This window comes from Leptonychotes weddellii, chromosome 14, assembly GCF_054177405.1.
Source record: "Leptonychotes weddellii isolate Sample4059 chromosome 14, ASM5417740v2, whole genome shotgun sequence".
NCBI classification, from domain to species: Eukaryota; Metazoa; Chordata; class Mammalia; order Carnivora; family Phocidae; genus Leptonychotes; species Leptonychotes weddellii.
The window spans coordinates 9,307,486-9,329,845 of NC_138382.1; the positions used below are offsets into that span (position 1 = coordinate 9,307,486).

General features: G+C 42.7%; 1 protein-coding gene across 2 annotated transcripts in view; it reads left to right on the plus strand.

Annotated features, from left to right (window-relative positions):
- Nucleotides 1–22,360, plus strand: part of LOC102727250 (phosphoglucomutase-like protein 5) — a 157,355-nt gene that overhangs the window by 97,139 nt on the left and 37,856 nt on the right. For both annotated transcript variants that reach the window (XM_081802819.1, XM_081802818.1), the window contains exon 6: nucleotides 7,205–7,339. In XM_081802819.1, coding sequence (XP_081658945.1) covers nucleotides 7,205–7,339 — 135 coding nt within the window. The remainder of the gene's footprint in view (nucleotides 1–7,204; nucleotides 7,340–22,360) is intronic.

Below are 22,360 nucleotides of genomic sequence, written 5' to 3' on the forward strand. Positions count from 1 at the left end.
ACACTCAGTTTGTTTCCTGCAATTAAGAATTCCTCATATCAATGAGATCATATGATACATGTCTTTCTCTGTTTGACTTATTTCACTCAACATAATACCCTCCAGTTCCATCCACGTCGTTGCAAATGGCAAGATCTCATTCTAAAGGCCTTTCTTTAATCTAATGTAGCTAAACCATTGTTTGGCTTTCCAGATAAAGAACTGGGATTTCCTATAGGCAATAGTGTTCTCACCGGGATGTTAAAATACTTAGAATTCTCTACTTCGGTGTTCATTCTACAACATTGCAGTTGTGCTAAATAAATACAACTGGGCCTTTTGGTAGGACACCTTGAAAACCATGTATTAGTGGCAGCTGGGTGGCTCAGTCAGTTAAACATCTGACTATTAATTTCAGTTCAGGTTATGATCTCAGGGTCCTGGGATCAAGCCCCGCGTCAGGCCCTGCACTCGGTGGGGAGTCTGTGTGGATTCTCTTTCTCTCTTAAATAAATAAATAAATACATCTTTTAAAAAAAGAAAACCATGTATTAAAATTTTTTTTTTAATAATAGCTACTTTTCCTGTGATTTTGTCTATTTGTCTTCCAAAGACCAAACACATACTCATTGCTTCTTAAGGACATATTGGCTGATTAGGAAATAAGGAGAGGGAGACGGTGTTTCTAATTAGTTAGGAAGTTCTTACTCCTTTGCTTCTCGTTCATTGGAGTTTTGTTATGATGAAGCACCTTCCCCTGCCATAAGTTGATTGCTTTGGGACTATCTTCCAAAATGCTGGTGGTTGAATCCTGCTAAGATGTGTGACAAGAATCTGAGCATTCTGGAATAAATGACATCATAGTTACTTCCTACTGAACTACTAATTCTGTGTGTAGTCAGGAGGGTGACTGTCACCAGGAAACATAAATATTAAAGGAAAAATCCGTGGACTATCACAGGAACTGAGGGAGGAAGCTATCCCTGTTGTCTGGGTAAAGTATGTCTGATTCCAAAATATCCCAGAACTGGGGCTGGTGTTGAGTGAACAGGGATCAGCAGCCATTTTGGCCAAAGACGAAGGGAAATGGAACATGTGTGACCTAGTTCCATTGTTCCAAATTTGATAGTTGGAATGGATAATTTTTAAGTCTTCTCTCTCCACGCAGTGCTCTCATCACCTAATGTGGTTTTTGCTGGGCGGGTGTTTTAAAAGAGCACTTAGGAAGTCATTTGGCCTTGATTTCCCCCAAATAATTATTTGCAATTATTGGTCTCCAAGAGAGCTGGGTTGGTGGTGAATAGTCAGTGCATGGCACAAAGGCTCCTGGCCTCATGGGGGAGGAGCAGGTGAAGTCCAGGCCAGCCCAGAGGAAAGATACTTTTCTCTAATTTGTTTTCCTGTTTGTAATCTCCATGAGGGCACAGTATGGACTAGCTGCTGCCCTGCTCAACCCCTTTTGAACTCATGCTTGCAGCTAGCTCTATGACTTCAACAAAGAAAAATGGGTAATTCTAGTTCATTTTTTTCATGGAGAGAGTGCTCTGTCCAATCCAAATCTTCTGCTTTGGAAGCTGCATGCTTTCTTCTACAAAATATAGTTCAGATGTTACACAGCAGTATTTTCACCTTGAAATTCTCCAGATAAATCTTTGGGATCTCCCAGGGGAGATAACATGTGAGTTAAGCTTAAGAGTCTCTCCCACGCCGGTCTTGTCTCCAGGTTCACGTGCCTGGTGTGGCCAGCTAACGGTATATGTGACATTGTACTAGCTTTCAGGGCCATGTGCCGTGTTCCCCTGGAACTCATCCTACGTCCGTATTTGACTGGGTCGGATGCTGCCAAATAACTCTTGGTAATGTACAGTTCCTCCTTCCCCGCCTGGCTGCAACATGTCCTATAGTCTCCAAACAAACATCTGGCAGCTCTGTGTGTATTTAGCAACTTGCAGATTTCCCTGCATTGATTTACACAAGGGTTTAAAAAAAAAAAAACAAAACCCAACACTTATTTATCCAACATTTATCAGATACCTGCTCTACGTAAGGCTCTGTGCTCGTTTGGGGGACCATAGAAAACATATGAGATACTGTTCAAATATGTCACGAGAAGCGTTGTGTGACTCTCAGCAGTCTCATATGGTTCAACCTAAAAGTATAAGCCTGGGGTCAGAAGACCTAAAGTTCTGGCTCCTCTCTTGACCAGTTTTTAACTTCCCCTTTCTTTCCAGTGAAGGGAGGAAGTGGCCTGGATGGTTCTGAGGTCCTTCCTTCAGGACCCTAATGGTCTAAATAGATCAACTTAGAACGGACATTTTATGGTCCAAGAAGCCAGTTCAGTGGGAGGGATGGAGAAGATAAATGGTAACAGATCCGTGAGTTTAGTAGTGATTTCAGAGAACATGGCATAGTCCTTAAAATAAAATTAATCTTAATTCTGCCTAATTTAAAAATAAATGTGCCATAAACCATCACTATTCAAGCTTTATTTGGCAATCTTCTGCAAAATCTGGAAGGCTGGATGACTAAGAGCATAGTATCATTTTCATTAAAAGCTTAACATAAGAATGGTATTTATAGACTGATTTATAATTTTCAAAGCACTCTTCACATATATTCTCTGATCTGATGTGACTTGCTCAAGACCACCAGCTGATAAGCTGAGCCAGAATTCCAGCCCTTTATCATTTCCAAACTGACTCTCCATGAGCAGCCAACCAGAGAGGGGCAAATGTGGGGAGAAAAACAAAAGCTCTAGTGATAACATGGAAGCACATTGGAGGATTTGGGGGTGGAGAAACCTGCAAGAAAGCATGGCCCTTTAACAGTGCTGGGACAAAGCTAGGGTGGGCAAAACCCTCCTCTTGTCACTGAGGCATACAACTACAGGCATTCAATGGGAAGAAAATGCTAGGCTAGCATTGACAGTGCCCCTTTGGTACCCTGCTCCATAATTAGCATGATCTTAGCATGGAAGACAGCATCTCTTCCCCTTCTTTGAGTTTGTGGCTATTATGTTATCCTGGACATTCTGGCCTCTGTTGTTGCTGTAACTACAGAGGTGGCATGGATTCCTTCACTGTTGCTTGAGGAATCCCCGAGGAGATTGTGCTACAAGTTCTTAGTGTCAGATGGCTCAAGGGGAGATTCTTGTAATGGTTCTGCTATTGGCAAGGCATTAGGAGGAGGCTTTCAGGACACAGCCGCAAGATGTTTTATTAGCACTCTCTCACCATGTTGTGGTCCTCCTGAGATTCCAGTCCTATGGGAGTATACGGGTGAAACCTGAGATCTTAAAGGGATCTTCCTTAAGACTGACATGTACTATAGCCAGTCACTTGATCCGTGAGGCAGGTGACCCAGACAAAAGTGGCTACTCCTGGGCTGTCCTCATTTGGCTACACAGTAGGATCACCTGGAGAGCTTTTGCAATCCCAGTGCCCAAGTCATAACCTATTCAAATTAAATTACAGTGTCTGGGGTAAGAGCCAGATAGCAATATTTTTGAAAGAACCCAGCCGATTCCAGTGTGCAGCAAATTTTGCAACCCATGGGCTTATGATTTGTCTAACATCACACAAGTGGGGACAGGAACCTATCATGGTTCAGCTCCATTGTTTTTAGCCAAAACGGACGCTTGCCTTAAAAATGAAGGATGAGTAGATACAGCATCACTCACGACTACCCTTCAAAGTAAATATGTTTACCCCAGTTCACTGATGGAGAACCTAAGTGTTTTAATTTGTCCTGTGAGCCCTCCTTAAGCGTGGAAGGAGGCACTCCTGTGGTGCTTACTCCTCCAGTTCTCAAACATGAAGTGACATTCACTGAAGTGTTTGCAAAGGGCCTACTGTGTGCCAGCCATTGTCCTGGGCTTTGGGGATAAATGGTGAACAAGGGACATAAGGCTTTGCCATACCAGAGCTTATAAGCTTTATGAAGGACCCAAAGACCTATTTCAGCAATTCCAGCACTTTAGGGTTAAGGCTGAGATGGGAACTTGTTTTATTCATTTTTAGCTGGGCCTTGTTTCTTCAGGAGGATTTGTGGCGGCAAAAACATGCATAATGAAGTTGTTAGGATATAAATAAGAAACAGAAATCAAGACTGGGGAAAAACATAAATAAGAGTAGAGTCAAGAACAGAAGAAAAATTCATAGCTATGCAAGTCATAAGGATCTGCTTGGGCTGAACCTCAAATTTGGCATTAAGTGTTCTGGCAGCCATATTGAAAAGGGAACTATGGTTAGTTATTATTGTTAGAGAGACAAAAAAATACCAGTTCCTCAGGGAAGGAGAGGCTTTCTAACACTTGGCTCTTAAGGAAATGTCTCATGTGGAATTTTGTACAGTCTCCAAGAATATTCCTAGAGTGACTGCAAAAGTGGGTTTTATAAGGCAGTACCCTGTAGACCCTGCAAGGAAAGGGAGGATATGAAACAAAAATGCAATTTAATAAACCCATTCTTGTCATGAGTAGTCAGTCAGAAGTAAGTTGATTCAGGTCACATATACGTCCATATGAGTCTATGGCTAGAATGCCTGGGGAAGTGCATGGATTGGACACCCTTCATAATTTTTCTTTCTTGGGATTTTGATAAGGCACATAGATAAAATATTTTTCTGGGGTAGAGTTGAAGACTAAGTATTCCGTGCTGTGGATAATGTAAGGGTTTATACCAGGGGATAGCAAACATTTTCTGTAAAAGATAGTAAATATTTTAGCTGCTATGGCCCAGATAGTGTCTGTCATATAGATTCAACTCTGCAGTTATGACACAAAAGCAGCCCTAGAGGATACATAAGGCAATGGGGCTGGCTGTGTTCCCATGAAACCTTGATTAATACAAATAGCTGGCCAGTCAAATTTGGCTAACAAACTATATTGCCAACCCCTCGTTTAATCTGAAAATTTTAAAAAGCAAAATGTATGATTGGTATGCTTTTGTTGGAATTACAGAACATTTAGAAACTTGGCAAGTCTTGCTCAGTGGTGACTCTGGCCTTGTAATTTAATTGAAAGTAGGTGATGATGCATGCGGGAGCGAACATGGCTCGTGTTCTGGGTACACATTCATTAAGTTCATTGAAAGAACATGCAGACACCAAAGCAAGCCATTACATCTTCGCACACCATAGTGGCACTCAGTGGACAGGGAACTGGGGTTAATGCAGCACAGAACTGGACTGGGTCTAGAATTTTTGTCCTGCTATGTGGAGGAGAACTGTGGTATTTCTCACTTGGAGGTCTCATAAAGCAACAGGGGTTCTCTGGTAAGATCTCATGGCTGGTTCCTTAGAAAAGAGAGAGGTTGGACCATCAGCAGGATCTCATGCATGCCTTTATCATCTTTTCAAGCGCAAAATTTACTCCAGGCTACCAGATGTAGATTCTAACCAGCTTTCTAGAAGTACAGCCAAAGATATGGTGACCCACAAGGGAAAAAAAAATAACATAATTTCACTATAAAAAAGCTTAGTTGTGAGTTGATAATACATGTTGATGGTTTATTATGGCCTGAGTTCTTAAATACTTCCCACTGGCTGCATACGAATCTGGGGTTATTAATTAATTAGTGGTTAATTACATTCATGGTGTAATGGGAGCTACAGGAAAGGGTTGAGTTTGGGTGGTCTTCGGAAGGGGTGGCCTCAAGTGGTTTGGAATCTACAAGAACAGGTGGCTTAGGGCTTCGGCCTTAAGTATTGCTTTCACCAACTTCTGCATAACCCGTAGTCGTGAGTGACCAATTACCTACTCATGTGTCCCATATGTGGTGACAAAGGGAGTGCAACTTATAAAGAAATAACAGCTTCAGAAGAGTTGTAAAAACATGACCGTGGATGCAGTTATGAAACTTTTGTAGCCTCATCGTCTGAACATAATTTGGTCTAGAACACTTCCTGGGTAGTAGGGAATTGGGGCATATACTCCATTCGGAATGTCCTAACTATTCACTCGTCCAGCAGCAGAAGGTTCTTATTAGGAAAACGGTTGCCGCTCCTTGTAATATGGTTGCAATGACTAGTCCAGGCTTATGGAGAGCAAGGACTGTGTCTTTCTCTTCATATCCTCAGGGCTTAGCCCAGGACCTGATCCCCAGGGGCTACTCTAAAATATTTGCCCAGCGAATGAATTCTGGTTAGTATCATCCTATTTGCAGAGCTAGTATCAGAGAGAGGTGAGTTCTGTTACACAAATCGTGGCAGATACTGAATCGCTCCAAAAGAGACTAAGGCTGTTGTTTTGGGATTGGAACAAAATATGCCTACAAAACTTAAAAAGCAGAAAACCATTCAGATAGAATATAGTGGCCCCCACCCCACCCCAGCAGATATGGGGGTGGGGTAAGGGATTGGCAGTCAGATTTATATGGCAGGTATATTTTTAATCATGGCTTATTCTTAACAACCATGATTTAAGGCCAGACGAGTTTCAAGGGCAAATTTCTTAGGGAAAATGTCTGATGTCAAAGTTGCCTGGGACTTCTTTTTCAGAAATAACAAATGACCAGACTAATTATTTTGTTTCCTCTACTTCTTTCCTCTGGCCCCTGCCAATATGCTTATTTATACCAAGGGCTTTATCAGTTGTCTTAAGAAAACAAATTTCCTTCAACAAACGTTACAATATAATCTGATGGTCCTATTTTTCAAATATCCCTGCCACTAATGAAAACAGATGCACAGAGAACGCAGGCCTTCTGAGCCAAAAACACATTAATACTGCTACGGCTCTGCCCCCCACCACCCTGGTGGCCAGGTGGGAGAGTAAGAGAGAAGGACAGAGCCGAGGGGATGAGATTGTATGCAGGAAGTCCAGAACCCAGCTGAGGCTCCAGACCTGAGCATGTCATTGTAGGCTTTGGTTGCTACAAGGGAATGTGGGCATAAGGAAAGAATCAAGAGAGATGAACTTGAAGCAAAGCCTAGTATCACGTGGGGGTAAGCTTAACACAGGCAGTTTGCTTTACTGTAATAGAGAAATTGCCTACTCCCACGGCATCCGGCAGGTTTCTAAGGGACAAACTTTGGACCCAGGGACATTAAGTATCATCCCTCCGCCTCTCTCTGGCTCCCACATCTCCCGACCAAAGGAACTTGAGTATCTGTTCATAGTTTTGCCCTGAAGTCTCCCCCAGCGTTAACCACACGTGGGTATTAATTGTTACTACCTGTGTATCCCCTTGATTCACTGATCCATTCTGGGTGTTCTTGGTCTCAGGGCCTGAGGATCATTTTCTCAGATGCATCACGGCTCATCTTCCGGCTCAGTTCCTCCAGCAGCGTGCGGGCCACCGTCAGACTGTACGCTGAGAGCTACGAGAGGGACCCCAGCGGTCATGACCAGGAGCCCCAGGTACGCTCAGCACCGTGTGTCTCATCGTTCCTGGAAAATTTAGGGAGCCCTTGTGGGCCTTTAGTGGGGGTGATTTTACTTTCTGGAATCTAAGTTCCATATTGATAGATGCAGCTGAAGGACAAGCTTACAGTAACTGGAGACAAAATTTCACTCACTCATGACAGTGTTTGGAACAGAAAATTTGGGCTCTAGCCTCTATGATGAGTTTAGACCAGCATTTCCCAAGTGACTTGCCTTTCTTGATTGTTCTGCAGTTTGTTGAATTGGGGTGACCTCAAGAAAAATGACCTTGTAGTATAGATAGAGAAATGTTTAGTTAGAGTCAAGCTGGTCCAACTCCTCAGAGCCTTGACTGTGCGCATGTAAATAATGAATCTCCAGGTGTTTGGCAAACTCTGGGTTGGATTGTGACCTTGAGGTGCGAGTGTAGATGCTACGCAGGCCCTCCTGTCTGAGATTGCTGCAGAGCCCAATTTCTCTTAAGAAGAGGGCCGAGGGCTGGTCTGCATTTAAAGTTAAGGGAGGCTAAGCTAGATCAGCCAAGGCTGGGCCACCCTGTGTTTGGCAAAGCCCCTTCATGTTGTCAACAATAGGGCTAATTAAGAACTCAAAAAATTACAAAGAGCCCAACCGTAAGCATCCCCACTCTTACATTCATTAAAGCTGCAGGCAACATTAATTAATAGCAGAAAGGACCCACCATAACGTTGGATACTTCCAGCTACACTGCGGGCCTTCCCTTGCCCCCTTGGTCTCTACTTCACCCTGGGGTTTTTTGTTTGTTTGTTTGTTTTTTAATATTTTATTTATTTATTTGAGAGAGAGAATGAGATAGAGCATGAGAGGGGGGAGGGTCAGAGGGAGAAGCAGACTCCCTGCTGAGCAGGGAGCCCGATGCGGGACTCTATCCCGGGACTCCAGGATCATGACCTGAGCCGAAGGCAGTCGCCCAACCAACTGAGCCACCCAGGCGCACTCACCCTGGGTTTTGAAGCAGAGTCCTTGATGAGGTGATTCCTTGAGATGAACTAGTGGTTCCATCTGCAGAGCTGCTTTTGTGGAGAAGTAGAGAAGCAAAGAAAAACTTACCGCCTCTCATTTTAGAGTTACTCCAAATTTCCAATGATAATTTGCCAAAGTTGTGCCCTAGAATGAGACCAGAAAGGGTTTTCTTTCTTTCTTAGTGGTTTAGTGTGTTTTTCTTAAAATGGTATCTTTCTTTAGAGAGTCTCAAAGAACTTGATAAATATGTGCCATAGATCCTTAGAGCTGATGATGGAACCAGAAGGTCTGTTTGGGGTCAGATCATCTCAGATGGGGAAGTAGAGGTCTGGGAGGCTGAGAGCTAAGAGCATGAAGCTAGTATAAGGTCCTTGGCCCTTTCCTGTCAGGATCACAGGCTTTCCATGCAAGGACGGGCCATGCCCTGCCAACATAATTTGTCAGTGAGTACATTTCGCCCAAGATAGTACCAAATCATGCAAGAATTGGAGGCTTACCCTCTCTTTCCATATAAAACCCTTCTACTTTTCATGTTGGGAAAGGAGATTAAAGCAAGGCCCTAAAACTCCAGAGCTACATACAGGGTGAGGAATGATATTCCTGGCTTTACCAACTCTGACTCACTCTGACTCGAGGCTATTTTTTCTCAACATTCTTTTTCCTATTTGCACAGGGTAAGTAATTATGATAAGTAGTTATGATACTTGCTTATTTGTATTTACCTTCCACACTGACTGCAGGAGTGTGACATCTGGGCCTTTAGACATGTGTGAAAACGATCCTGTGCACAAGTGAGTCTCTCTCTCAAGTGTTCCACAACAGCCAAGTGGTGCCACTTTTTTTTTTTCAGAGCTTCCTTTGAAGCTGAAAACTTCCATAGGCCTGCTCCTAGAGGGCTGTGTGTTAAGTACTGCTTCAGTCTGTGGGTAGAGAAAACATAAGTAATGCTTGTTTCAGTGGTCAGTACTCTTTATTTTCCATCCTGTTGGTTCAAAGAGTTTGCCATTTTGAATGGTTGAGGAATCCTTTTGTTGATCGTGTTCTTCTGATCAATAATCTGCCTTCCCTTTTTAATCATGAGCGAGGGTCTTCCCAAACCTGGATAGGTGGGCCTCACTGTGTTTAGCTCAGGATCCAGCTCAAAATTTTACATTAAGCTAGAATTCCTTATTAAAATCCCTTATATCATTGACTCACCAACTGAAGCCATAATACCTGTAAGTCAAGGTATAATTTAGAATAAGGTTTGAAAAGACATCTACACCCCTAAGGAAGAGGAAGAAGACCCCCAGTAGACTCACCTGTCTCATCACTGCTGAATCACACCTAGGCACTTAAGTTTGACTGTTCGGGGCCTCCTTACAGCATTGCCTCCCAGGACCCCAGCTTCTGCCTTTGAAGAGCTCTGGAAGGAAAAGCCTTTGGCCAACTGTTAACAGAGATCAAAGATACAGCATGCTACTGAGGTTATTACTGATCTGTGGCCTGATGGGGAAGGACCAGCTGTGTTGCTTCCTCAACTACAGAGACCTCTTCCTCCTTTCTAGCTTGTTCCAATTTGCAGCCCAGAAAACAGAACAAATACCCATCCCCCCCGACTCAGATACCCAGTAAAGTACCTCTTGAATGTGTAGAGATTCCATTGATAAACTTGTCCAATTCAACAGGTATTCATGTTTTACCTGCCTTAACTCAATACCCACCTACATTCCCATCAGTAGCAAAAGGACTAGAGAGTTCTCTTCAACTGGCTTCTCAGCAACTGGCTATTGTACTTTGCATGAAGAGTTTCTTGTCCATACATCTTTTTTAAAGTTTTTATTTAAGTTCCAGTTAGTTAACATGCAGTCTTATATTAGTTTCAATACACTGTATATAATATAGTGATTTAACAAATCCATACATCACCTGGGGCTCATCACAAGTGTCATCCTTCATCCCCATCACCTATTTCCCCCATCCCCCTCCCTCCTTCCCTTCTGGTAACCATCAATTCAATTTGTTCTTTATAGTTAAGAGTCTGTTTCTTGGTTTGCTCCTTTCTTTCTTCCTTTTTTTTTTTTTTGGTCCCTTTGCTGCTTTGTTTTGCTTCTTAAATTCTACATATAAATGAAGTCATATAGTATTTGTCTTTCTTTGACTGACTTATTTCATTTAGCATGATACTCTGTAGCTCCATATATGTCATTGCAAATGGCAAGATTTCATTCTTTTTTATGGTTGAGTAATAGTCCTGTGTGTGTATGTGTACCACAACTTCTTTATCCATTCATCAATCAGTGGACACTTTGGTCCAGACATTTTAAACACATGGGAACAGAACATGTTTTAAATATTAATACTGTGGTTGCCTCATAAAAGTGTTCATAACCATCCTGGGGATGCAACTAGGAAAATCTGTGGTATAGTCTATATGCAGAAAAGTCCCTGCTCCTGCCTATAGATTTATTTGGGTCCATTTTTACAACAGTTATTATGGTATTTGTTTTCAATGATTTAAAATAATTTAATTACATCAAAAATATTTTTAAAGAATTCTGTCCATCTACCCCTAGGAATGGGTGGTGAGGGGACGAAGAAGATGAGGGGCTCTGGGGAGAGGAGAAGGTGCTTGCCTTGCCCTTGCTCTGTGTTCTTGGTTAATCAGGAAGGAAAGCCTTTAAGGCCTATTTCTGGAAGATCACATAGTTTTGAAAATACAAGATTACTTTAATTTTACTGGCAATCAGTAGACCTTCAACAAGCCCTCAAACCAGCTGGTAATAATTTGGAAAAAGGGATGAGCCAAAAGGATTTAAGTTCACAGGTGACCAGAAACAGTCCCATTGTTTCTCACTTTCTTTCCCACCAAGCTTATTAGCAGGACTGCTCAATTAACTTTTTATTTACCTTCTCTCCTTTTCCCTTTGAACCTGAGGGTGGAGTAGCTCATGAACAATAAAAGATCCAAAAGCAAAAGGAAGAAGTTTTGTTAAGGGCTGGATAATCACATCCTGATAATGAGCTCGTGGCTAATCAACAGTTGGCTTTGGTACTTTAATTGCAGAATAAAACCGCACCCTACCCCACCCCAAGTTTTGGAAGGAGACCAGTTTTCCCCAACCCTCCTTACAGTTGAGGGAATTTATGTATTTCTGATAGTCTGTATATAGACTACTTTAAGGACCAATTATCTAAGCACCAGGAGTCATATAGGGCATTCATCCATCTGACCAAGAGCTGGTGGCCATTTTGCTCTACGTGTTCTTATTATGACTTTATAATCCAGAAATGTTAAGTACAGAGCCATTTTGTGTTACATTGGGAGAATATAATTTTTCACCTAAACGAGGATACATTTGAGAGTGAAAGGGGACACTAATAACAATTATGTTGAGACTGCCCCAAATAAAACAGAACTTGGGTTACTCTAGTTACATACCTTCATGCTACCCTAGATCTGACCATCTCTTTAGAGATGGGCTTCCGAGGGCACTATCAGTATAAGCCTAGTAGTACAGAGAGAATGTGCCAGGAACGAGGAGTTGGATCCATGGTTCCAACCAAGGCTACACACCAGGACCATTTGGGGCTTTGGTAAAGATACCTGGGCCTGGGCCTCACTCCCAGAGATTCTACCTTAATTGTTCTAGGGTGGGGACTGCATTTTTGAACAGTTTCCCAGATGGTTCAAATTAGGTGAGTGCTCCCAAACTTTAGTGTTTATTTAAATCACCTGGGGATCTTGCTAAAAATGCAGATTCTGACTCGGTCTGATGAAGGCCAGAGAGTCTGCGTTTCTCGCAAACTCCCAGGCAATATTATGTTGCTGGTCCAGGAGCCACACTTTGAATAGCAAAGAGTTAGATGAACTGCTAAGCCTTAAAGACAAGTCACTGAATTCTTTAACTTAAGCAGTGCAACACCTGTTTTTAGTGCCCTTGTGTGCATGGGCCACTATCCTCTGGATTTCTCTCTCCGGTAGCCCACCCAACTTGACTTAGGCAAAAGTGACCTCCTGTCAGCCTCCCCCTGTTCATCCTCCCTCCAGAAGACCCCTGCTTCTTTCAGTGTCTTCAACTCAGGAAGTGGCAGGTTCAGCCAAAAACCTAGGAATCATCCTTGACTCCCCACCCGTACCCTAGTCTTAGCACAGCAACCAGAATGATTTAAAAAAAAAAAAAATTAGATCCCCTCATCTCATTGCTCTGCTAAAATCCTTTAGTGGTGCCCCATCTCACTCAAGAGAAGAGCTAGAACCCTTACCATGGTATCAGGCCCCCTCCTGGAAATGGTCCCCTTCTCCCTCTGACTGCATCTCCTACCTCTTGTCCTATTTCTGAGCTCCAGCTGTTGTTCTGTGCACGTGCCAAGAATACTCTGCCTCAGGACACTTACAACGGCTGTCTCCCCTGCCTGGAATGCCTTTCCCTCCATTAACTGCAAGGCTAGCCCTCCCCCTTCTCAATGAGGCCTCCCCTGGCCACCCTGCGTAAAATCACCCTGACACTCAAGTACCGCTGATCTTTGTCACCCTGCTTTACTTTTCCTCCATAGCACTTACCCCTATCTCACATACATATTTACTTGTTTTATTGTGTCTCTCCCAGGGGAATGTAAACACCAGGAGGCTAGGATTTTGTCAGTATTCTTTACTGTATCCGCAGTGCATACAATACTACCTGGCAGATGGTACATGCCCAATAGAATTTTGCCAAACCAATGAAATATTCAGTGTTAATTACTTTGGAATATCTCAGACTGATGATATCACATGAGAGACTGAAATATTCTGTACTCAGTATGAACCTTGGTGCTATCCTCAGTTTTCTCCTATGCTTGAAAGTTTGAATAAAATCAGTTGTCATTTTTAAGTTCCCTACAATGTGCCAGGCACCATTCTAGATACTTTAGGTCCATCCATTATTGTATGAATCGTTCCAGTGGGGCCCCCCCAGAGTGGAATTATCATCTTGCTTTGGCGGGTGAGTAAACTGATTCAGGGAACCATTAATACTCAGGGAACAGGTAATTTCTGGATTGGAGAGTCAAACTAGGTCTTAATAAAACCTGCTAATCCTTGAGGTCCAAGGAGGGAGGATTTCCTCTTACCTGTGCTTGAACCCAAGGCTGCACCTGGAGCCTCGGTTCAGTGTTTTCTTATTGAGATATATATATATATATAATTTTTTTCTCACACCAACCAATTCCCTCATTCTTAGACACCACTGGGTACCCATCAATTAAATTCACTTCTGACACTAACTACCTGGAGTTAGCCCAGGCCCCACAGATCAAGGGCTCAGTCCCACAAGACTGCCTCCACTTAAGATACCAGTGGAAAATGGCGTGCCCAGTTTCCCCACATTTCTGTCCATTAGAATACAAATTCAGGGGTTCCTGTGATCTTCTCCTCAGGTTTGGTAATTTGCTAGAATGACTCACAGAACCCGGGAAAGCACTTTATTTACTATTGGTGGTTTATTATAAAAGACACAACTTAAGAATGGCCAAATAGAAGAGAATCATAGAGCAAAGTACGGAGGGAAGGGCGCTCAGAGCTCCCATGGCTTCTCCTGACATGCCACCCTTCCAGCACCTGGAGGTCTTCACCAACTCAGAAGCTCTCTGAACCCTGTTTAGGAGTTTTCTATAGAGGTTTCATTACATAGATATGATTGATTAAATCACTGGGCACTGGTGATGGAACTCAACCTCCAGGCCTTCTCCCTTCCTGGGAGGCGGGGATTTCCAGCCCTCTAGTCCCCTGATTGGTTCCTCAGGCTACAGCCCTCATTCTGAAGCCATCTTGGGGTCCACAAGAATCACCTCATCAGCATAAACTCAGGTGTGGTTGAAAGGGACAAATTAACAAATCCACTCCTATCACTTAGGAAGCTCAAAGGATTTGGGGAGCTCTGTGCCTGGAACCAGAGAGAACGACAAAATATATGTTGTTTTTAGACTACACTTAAGGATGTGGGTTCATGTGAGTGCTTTGAAAACAACCAGGTGTCTCTCCCTTAATTTGAATTGACAATGAATAGGTTTTAAAAAATTATTTAAAAAATAATGTTCTACATACATGTTAGGACTTATACTCAACAGGGGTCTAAAGTGAGTGGTTAAAAACTCGGAGAATAAAATTAGAAACTGAAATAGTATGTGTGATGCGGAAGAGCTAGAAACAGTGGAGTTCAGAAATGACATATAAATGGATACTCAGGTATTCAATTTTCATGACGAGATGAAAATGTATATACGTGTATATGTGTATATGTTTATGTATGTACGTGTATGTAAATGTATATACATATAACACACGTATAGATATACGATTTTGGATTCATACTAAATATATATCAAAAACATGTTATTTAAAAAGAAAATCTGCACAGAGATTTATTCATAGCCATACATGAAGAAAAAGATGAAATACTTCATTTTCTTTTTTGCCTCAGAGTTTAGTCTGTACTTGCTGTAATTTGAAAATACGGAGGGGGGTGCAGTGATGTAGAGGGTTTAGAAAAGAAACACGTGGTTAAAGGGTTGGGATATACACTCTCTGGCCAAGTTAAAGAGCTGGCTTATTTTGCTTGTAAGAGAGGCATGACCTGGAGGTCCTCAGGAATTTAAAGAATAATATGATGCAGAGAAAGATGGCCAGCTGTTCTCCATAACTAATGAATACGTAATTTGATGAAATAAACTCAAGCTGAACTGGAAGGGATTCAGACTGACTGTTAGAACAATTTCTCAACTGTGAGGGCGCCTGCCCAACAAAGATGGCTGGTCTGTGCTTTTCTACAAGTCTCTAGGACCGCAGAGATTCAAATAATTCTTAAGTATAGGCAGGGCGTGGAAAGGATGGCACAAGGCAATGTCTCAACATTTTCTAGAACCTTAAAATTGGGGTTTTGTGATAATTATTTTTAAAAAAAGGAAAGAAGAAAAAACAAGTTCTGGTCAGGTGGGTTAGATTTCCCTCTAGTGGCATAAAAAGGAATTTAGTACAGCTGTGTGTGAACAAATCAGCGTCCCTTGGAGCTGAATGAAACTTGAGAAAGAAGCCAAGATGTATGGGTTTTCTTTATTTCTACTCACTTAGGTGAATAGCCTCATAAAAAGTGTGGGCAAAACAGCCCTTCTTTTTCTCCCTTAGATATTGCAATCTGGACTCATGCTCTGCTATCACTATGGATTGTTTTCCTTGGAACTGAGAACTGGGGGAGATCATCTGTTGTCTGTTGGTGTGTGAAAAACTCCCTTGGACTGGGAGTTTGGCAGGTGTTTCGCAGGGGCTAGTGTCTGTCACGGTACAGGGATGATTAGGGCTTTGATGACAATGGGCCTTTCCCTGCCTCTGCTGGGATCAGAACTCCCTTCACGGTCCTGAGTGGGCGTTCTAGCATGTGTGGGAAAGTGTGTGCCCTGATGAGAGCTGACAGCCACTGTAAACCACCATGTTGAGCCCACAGACAGAGTCTAGCTCAAATCCCCCTTTTTTGGGAGTAAGCACAAAAGAGACCCTTATTTCAAATCTTTTAAGGCTATCTGACATTGTCAATTTATCCCAAGAACCGGGTGGCCTTAAGAAGCAGAAGAACTGAAAGTCGTGCCTTGATTCTGGCTTTGAGTCAATTTTAAATGAAGGTTTAGAGATCCAAAGCTCTGAAAAAAAATATTTCCCCTCCCTATTTCCCCATACATAATTCAAAAATAAAACAATAATATTTCCCCATACATAATTCAAAAATAAAACAAAATTAACTTTGAAAGTAAATGTAAGGAAATTAACAAAATTTGTTTTTTTGCCTTATGATGCTTTATTTTGGTGTCTCTGCTTTGCTGTGTCCAAAGCACATGCCTAACCAACTACTGGTTAACCTGGCACTGTTTATGTCCACAAATCACAGAGGCTTGCTGGATCTTGTTTACTCAGCCTGAAAAGGGAGCATGAATGAATTTGCCTTGGTCACACAAGTACAGAGGGTCACTGGCCATAACTCCTGTCACCAGATGAGTGGGTTTGACAACTGTGGCTAGCACAATCTGGCTTTCCCAGCATCCTCTTTGTTCCAGCCTAGATACATAGCACAACCTAGTTTCTGTGCCCTTTAGCAGAAAGCTACTCAAAGTTCATCGGCTGGTGGTGATTCAGGCTTTCTTTGAAGAGGTGCCCTTCCTTGGTGGATAGTAAATCATTTGCTTTGCTCATAAATAAGAGTGTATCTTGGTAAATGAATACTGGTGGTGAAGGTGGAGATTGCCCGTGACCTTCAGGAGAAGGCTGTGGACTAGACCATGCACTCAAGCAGCATCAGGAGGAGGCATTGCCTGGGCTCGCCACCGTGGTCACGCACTTTTCCTGGGGAATGTATGATGTGGGTGGTTGAGGGGAGGAATGAGGCTGTTTTAGCTCTCCTGCCTGCTCTTGGATGATTTTAAGTTTGACATCCTAATCCCCAAAAGAGAAAGCCTTTTGAAGATGCATGTGAGGGAGTTCCCCCTTCCTTTGTTTTTGCCTCCCAGGAAAGCTAGGCCATATGACAAACTCCAGAAGGGCAGCATTTCCATACCAGAATGCTTAGGTCTTAAGCAGGAGAGAAAACAATGAAAGGTTTTATGAAATTCTTGCTTTATGGGTTTTTGTTTGTTTTTGCTTTGGGTTTTGTTTCCAAACATTTTGGTTCATAGAAATCATCATGTGAGGTACTGTTTGTAGGTTGGGGCCTGTGTATTCTAGGCTTAATGATAGCAGTGTGGGAAGTAATGAGGCTATGAGAGTGTTTTAATATACAGGTTTTATTATTCAGGTATGGTGAGACCAACAGATCAGGTGACAATTGCCATTGAAAGGATAGCTTGTTAGTCACCCTTCTCAAGAGGAGGGGCACGGCACTCCATGCGGGGCCACAGGGGGAAACACCATGGTCAGTTATGAGGCAGAAGTAGAGGGAAATGTGGGCTAAGAGCTTTTATTGTGGTTTCTATAGAAAGGAAGAGACCAGGCAGTGTAAGCAGGCTTAGGATTGGCTAATTTGAAGATTTTCAGCAGGCTCTGGGGTAGGTGGGTGTCCCTGGTTGTCTGATACCTGACCCATGGGTGATGAGGGCTGGTAGAGAGTGGCCCAGAATGTGAGAGCCACGTCGGGAGATGATTGGAGATAGGACTTTGGATCACTTGGTCTGCATATGAAAGGTGTGTAACTAGGGCACCCATTTGCTATCTCTAGAAATCAGCTAACCCTGGAAGGGGCAGTCCCTTGCAGTATCAGCAAGGCCCCAAGATGTCAAAGCATCACAATAAAAGACTTGCATAATATGGAGAGGAAAAGAGAAAACCACAGTCACTTTTTCAAGTGGATAAAATTGCTTGGGGGCACCAGGATTTTGGCCCAGTGACCCATTGTTCAAAGGTTGGGCTTTGGAATCATGCATCCTTGGTCTTGAGCCCTACATGTGCCATTTTCCAGTACTGTGATCTTGGGTAACTTAACTTCTGTAAGTTTCAGTTACTTTTCAGTTATATGGGGATCAAAATACTTTTTATTTCATAGGATTGTTGTGATTATTAAATGAGATCATTCATACAAAGTGTTTTGGGCAATGTCTGGCACATACAAAATGCTAAGTAAATGTTAGTTACTATTATCATTGTTCTTACCATTGTTTTTATTACTAGCAGTGTTGACTAGTTTTCTGATCACCTGAGGATCAAAGAGTCTCAGACTAATTAGTAACCTGTTTTATAATGGAATTAACCTGTCTTGTCCTATCTTTTCCCATTAAATTCTCTGAAGGCCACCTGGATCTGTGGGAGATGATGTCTTAAGAGAAATGGCAGCTTCTAAAGATCTTGGTCTTACAGGAGGGTGTCCGGGCCCTTGTGATGTGGTGTGTTAGATACGCCGTACTGTCTAGAAAGGTTTAAAAATGAAGTTGAGATTCTCTACCTGTCTTTCTGTTCCCCCCCTCACTCCTCCTATCTTTTAGAATCCCTACACTGACGGGGATTGTGGAACAAATTTGCTGCCCTCCTGGCTTGAAGCAAGAAGTACTGAGCCCTTGGGGTTGTTCAATAATCCTATTTTATCCAAGATGGCGTACAATTAGTTGGTTATTCCCAGCTCATTTGCCAGAGAGAAATGATGTTTTCATTATGTTCAATTAGCCAACATATAGTACAGAGAGAAATGATTTAAAGAGAAGAGCAGGTGTGAGGCAAAGTGTAGCCTTATTAGAGAGAAGATTCTGGAATCTCTGTTGCTGGTTATGAGGTGCTTGCCAGCGTCAAAGTATTCAATGCAAAAAATGAGTCCCATGGAAGAGGTGTAAACAAGCTTTTTTCTATAAGGGGCCAGATAGTAAATACTTTGCAATTTTGCTTGCTGTATTAGTTTGCTAGGGGTGACATTACAAAGTATCACAGACTGGGTGGCTTAAACAGTAGAAATTGACTATCTCCCAGTTCTGGAGGCTAGAAGTCCAAGAGGAAGGTGTTAACAGGGTTGATTCCTTCTAAGGGCTTCGAGGGAAAGATCTGTGCTTGACCTTCCTTGGTTTGTGGATGGCCTTCTCTCTGTCTCTTCACATCATCTTCCTTCTATGTATGCCTGTGTCCAAATTTTTCCTTCTTAGAAGGACACCAGTCATATTGGTTTAGGACCCACCCCAATGACCTCATTTTAACCTGATTGTCTCTGTAGAGACCCTATCTCCAAAGAAGATCACTTTCTGAGGGATTGGGGGTCAGGACTCCAACACAGGAATTTCGGGAGGGAGACCCAACTCAACCCATCACATCAGTCCTATGGTCTGTGTTGTGACTTCTCAACTGCCATTGAAGCCGAAAAGCAGCCATAGACAATGCATAAATCATTTAGTAAATTTATTTATAGATAATATGTATTTCTATATATATATGTATTCCTGTATGTGTGTGTGTGTGTGTTTATATATGGATAAAAATTTTCAAGTTTTCAGAAAAAGTATCAAATATCTCTGGAAACCCCCAAATCTGACGTTTAGAGATTGAACTCCTTGGCTTTTGGTTGCAATGAAACGTGAGGGGAAAATGTCTTAGAGCATGTTTGTATTCATGAAATTCAATTCCTTTTGTAGGTTTTTTATTTTTTATTTTTTGAAGAAAGTTTCTTCTTCCTATTTAAAGCAGTTGCTTACAGATAATTTTCAGATGAGCAGCACTATATTTTGGAAGGAAAAGGAAAAATATTAAGGAAGATGCAATAAATGGGATGAAAAAAGAAAAGCATGAGGGAGAGCTCTGGAGAATACTTGGAATGTATGAGAAGCATTTCCGCAGGTGCAGGAAGCTAGCGGAGCCTTGACATTGTACTGTGGAGCTGAATGGGGCTTCCAGGAGTTGGTAGGAGGCGCTTGCACTTCAGATGCTTTATCCGTGATCCTCAAACCCATTCACTAAAGAAGCCCAAGTCCCACAGGAAGTAACAGGTCTATTGTTACTTTTTGTTCTTTGTTTGCTGTTAGTTACATCTTCAGAAATTACATTTAGGACATCCAGTGTGGTGTACAACAAAACCTAAGACTTGGATGATTTACTGAGGTTTTCCAGCTGCACATTTTATTTTTTTAAATAAAAATTTTATTTTATTTATTTGAGAGAGAGAGAGAGTACAAGTTGGGGGAAAGGCAGAGGGAGAGAGAGAGAAGCAGGCTCCCTGGTGAGCAAGGAGCCCGATGCGGGGCTCAATCCCAGGACCCCGGGATCACAACCTGAGCCAAAGGCAGATGCTTAACTGACTGAGCCACCCAGGTGCCCCCCACCCCCCAGCTGTGCATTTTATACTTTGTTTAGCCATGTGAGCATTTTGATATTGGTGAATCAAGCCCCCGACCTTGACTTATAGTCACATGATATGTTTCATTCTGATATTGCTCAGAATTTGCAATCATCATCCTTTTAATGAATAAGGTTTGATAAAAAGCTTAAAAGCAGCTGTAATTTAGACTGTTTCTTTCAGCATTTTAAACTCTTGCTACCCGAAGGACCAGCAGCATCAGCATCACCATTACCTGGTTGCTTCTTAAAATGCAGACTCTGTACCTCTCTCACCCTCGCCAGACCTGCTGAATCTGATTCTGCATTTTAACAAGCTTCCCAGGTAATCCATGTGAACAATCAAGTTTTAGAAGTCCTGCTATGACGACCTTCATGATCCTTACTTCCACTTCTGCTAGAGCAGAAAAATCCCTCGAATGCCAAACCACTAGGAAGCAGGGTGACTGGCCTCTGCTCCTCCCTCCTCCTTCTAGAAAGTTACAAAAAGTACAGAATCTAACTCAGACAAATATCCCAAGCCCTTTGAAGACCTGTTTCTGCCTCTCAATTAACGAAAGGCGAAACAAGAAAATCAGTTTCACTTTGCATCTCCATATAAACCCTTCCTTGGTATCAACTCCACAGTGTTAGACTGTTTTCTTCACACAGTTAAACCAGGGAAACTGAGCGATTCAAAATAACCTAGGGATGAAGTAAAGAAAGTTCTAATTTGATTTTACTGAGATAGGGAGACTTCCTAAGAAGTGTGGGTAGACAGTCTAGCACTATTTCAATTACTAGGTAAAGGTCAATAATGTACTTAAAATCCTGGAGGGTTATATAGCAGCTGTGTTTTACAGGCAAAGTCCAAAAGAGCATGTTCTTGCGTCAAAAGTAGAAGAAATGCTCAGTCACTGCACTCATAAAATGTATATGAACTGTCCATAAATTCCACTGGTAAGTCCTTATATCATGAAGAGGAATCTCTCTTCAAGTAGAGGGTCATTTCTGTCTTTTTAGTGCCTGGTGTGAATGACTTTTCTGCTATCCTGCCTCCACCGTGCAACTCAGGCAGCCCCATAGAAATGTTCTTTCCACCTTGCTCCTGCCATTCGCGCTTCGTGTAACAGTCCTTGCTAACTCGCAGCTTCGGAAACTGATACACCCTTAAGGAATGTGTTCCAAGTGCAGTGACGTCTGTTCCTTCTGCTTTCAGCATTATCTTGTCCAGCTGCAACCTGATTGCGTTCCTTCTGGCTGGAGAGATGGGGCCGCGGTGCAAACACAGGGGAAGGCGAGCTTTCCTGGGGCTGGGCCTGTCTCCCTGATGCAGAGCGGTGTTACCTCTGATGGGAGTGACTTGGGGTGCCTTTCGTTCAAAGAGCTGAGGATGCTTCTGCTGTTCTTAATCCTTTTTTTTAAATCTGATCTTCCATCAGGAAATATAATATGAATTTCATTTTATGGGCAAGGAAGCAGAAGCCCAAAGGGAATATTGTCTGTCTTCCAAAGGTCAACCTGTTGGGGCTGGGTGCTGGTCCACCCACCTTGCTGTTCTAGCAAGCCAGGCTTCCTGCTTCAAGAATAATAATAGTGTTCATTATATGTATCCCATGTATCCTGTACACCGGCTCGGTAGAAAGCTACACATTTTGTGTCCGTGATGTCTTATTCTCATCCCAGTCCAATGTGATAGGTACTCATCTATCCACGTCTTACAAATGAGAGAACTGTATCCCTGAGAATTTGAATAACCTATTTCTAAGTAATGTGGCTGGTATTTGAACCTAGACTCTGACCCCAAAGACCATGGTCTTAACTGTCCAGAACTTTGGGGCTGCACACCCACCTGTGAAAAAGAAAGCAGAGTAACCAGGGTGCCCATCCTTGGTCTGGCATACCGTTGATGCTCCCCCCACCCAGTGCATCCTCTGAGAGTTCTCAGGTGCAGTCCTTGAGTCTCACAGTTCCAGAGTAGCAGGAAGTCTAGTCTCCCTTTCAGATGCCCTACCCCGTATATGTCCTCAAGTCCTTTCCAAAGGGCTAGTCCTCTCTTAGAAGGCCGTACCTTCTAGAAGCTAGGGAACACCACAGCGCTGCCTGTAACCAGTTCTATCCAGTGGGCTGTGCCGTGGCAGGTGTGGGAAATGCAGAGAGACTTTCACTTTTCCCAGGAGAAGCCATATCACCACCCCATGTGGGCCTCCCCGTGGGGCGTGGGTGGACCTGGAGGT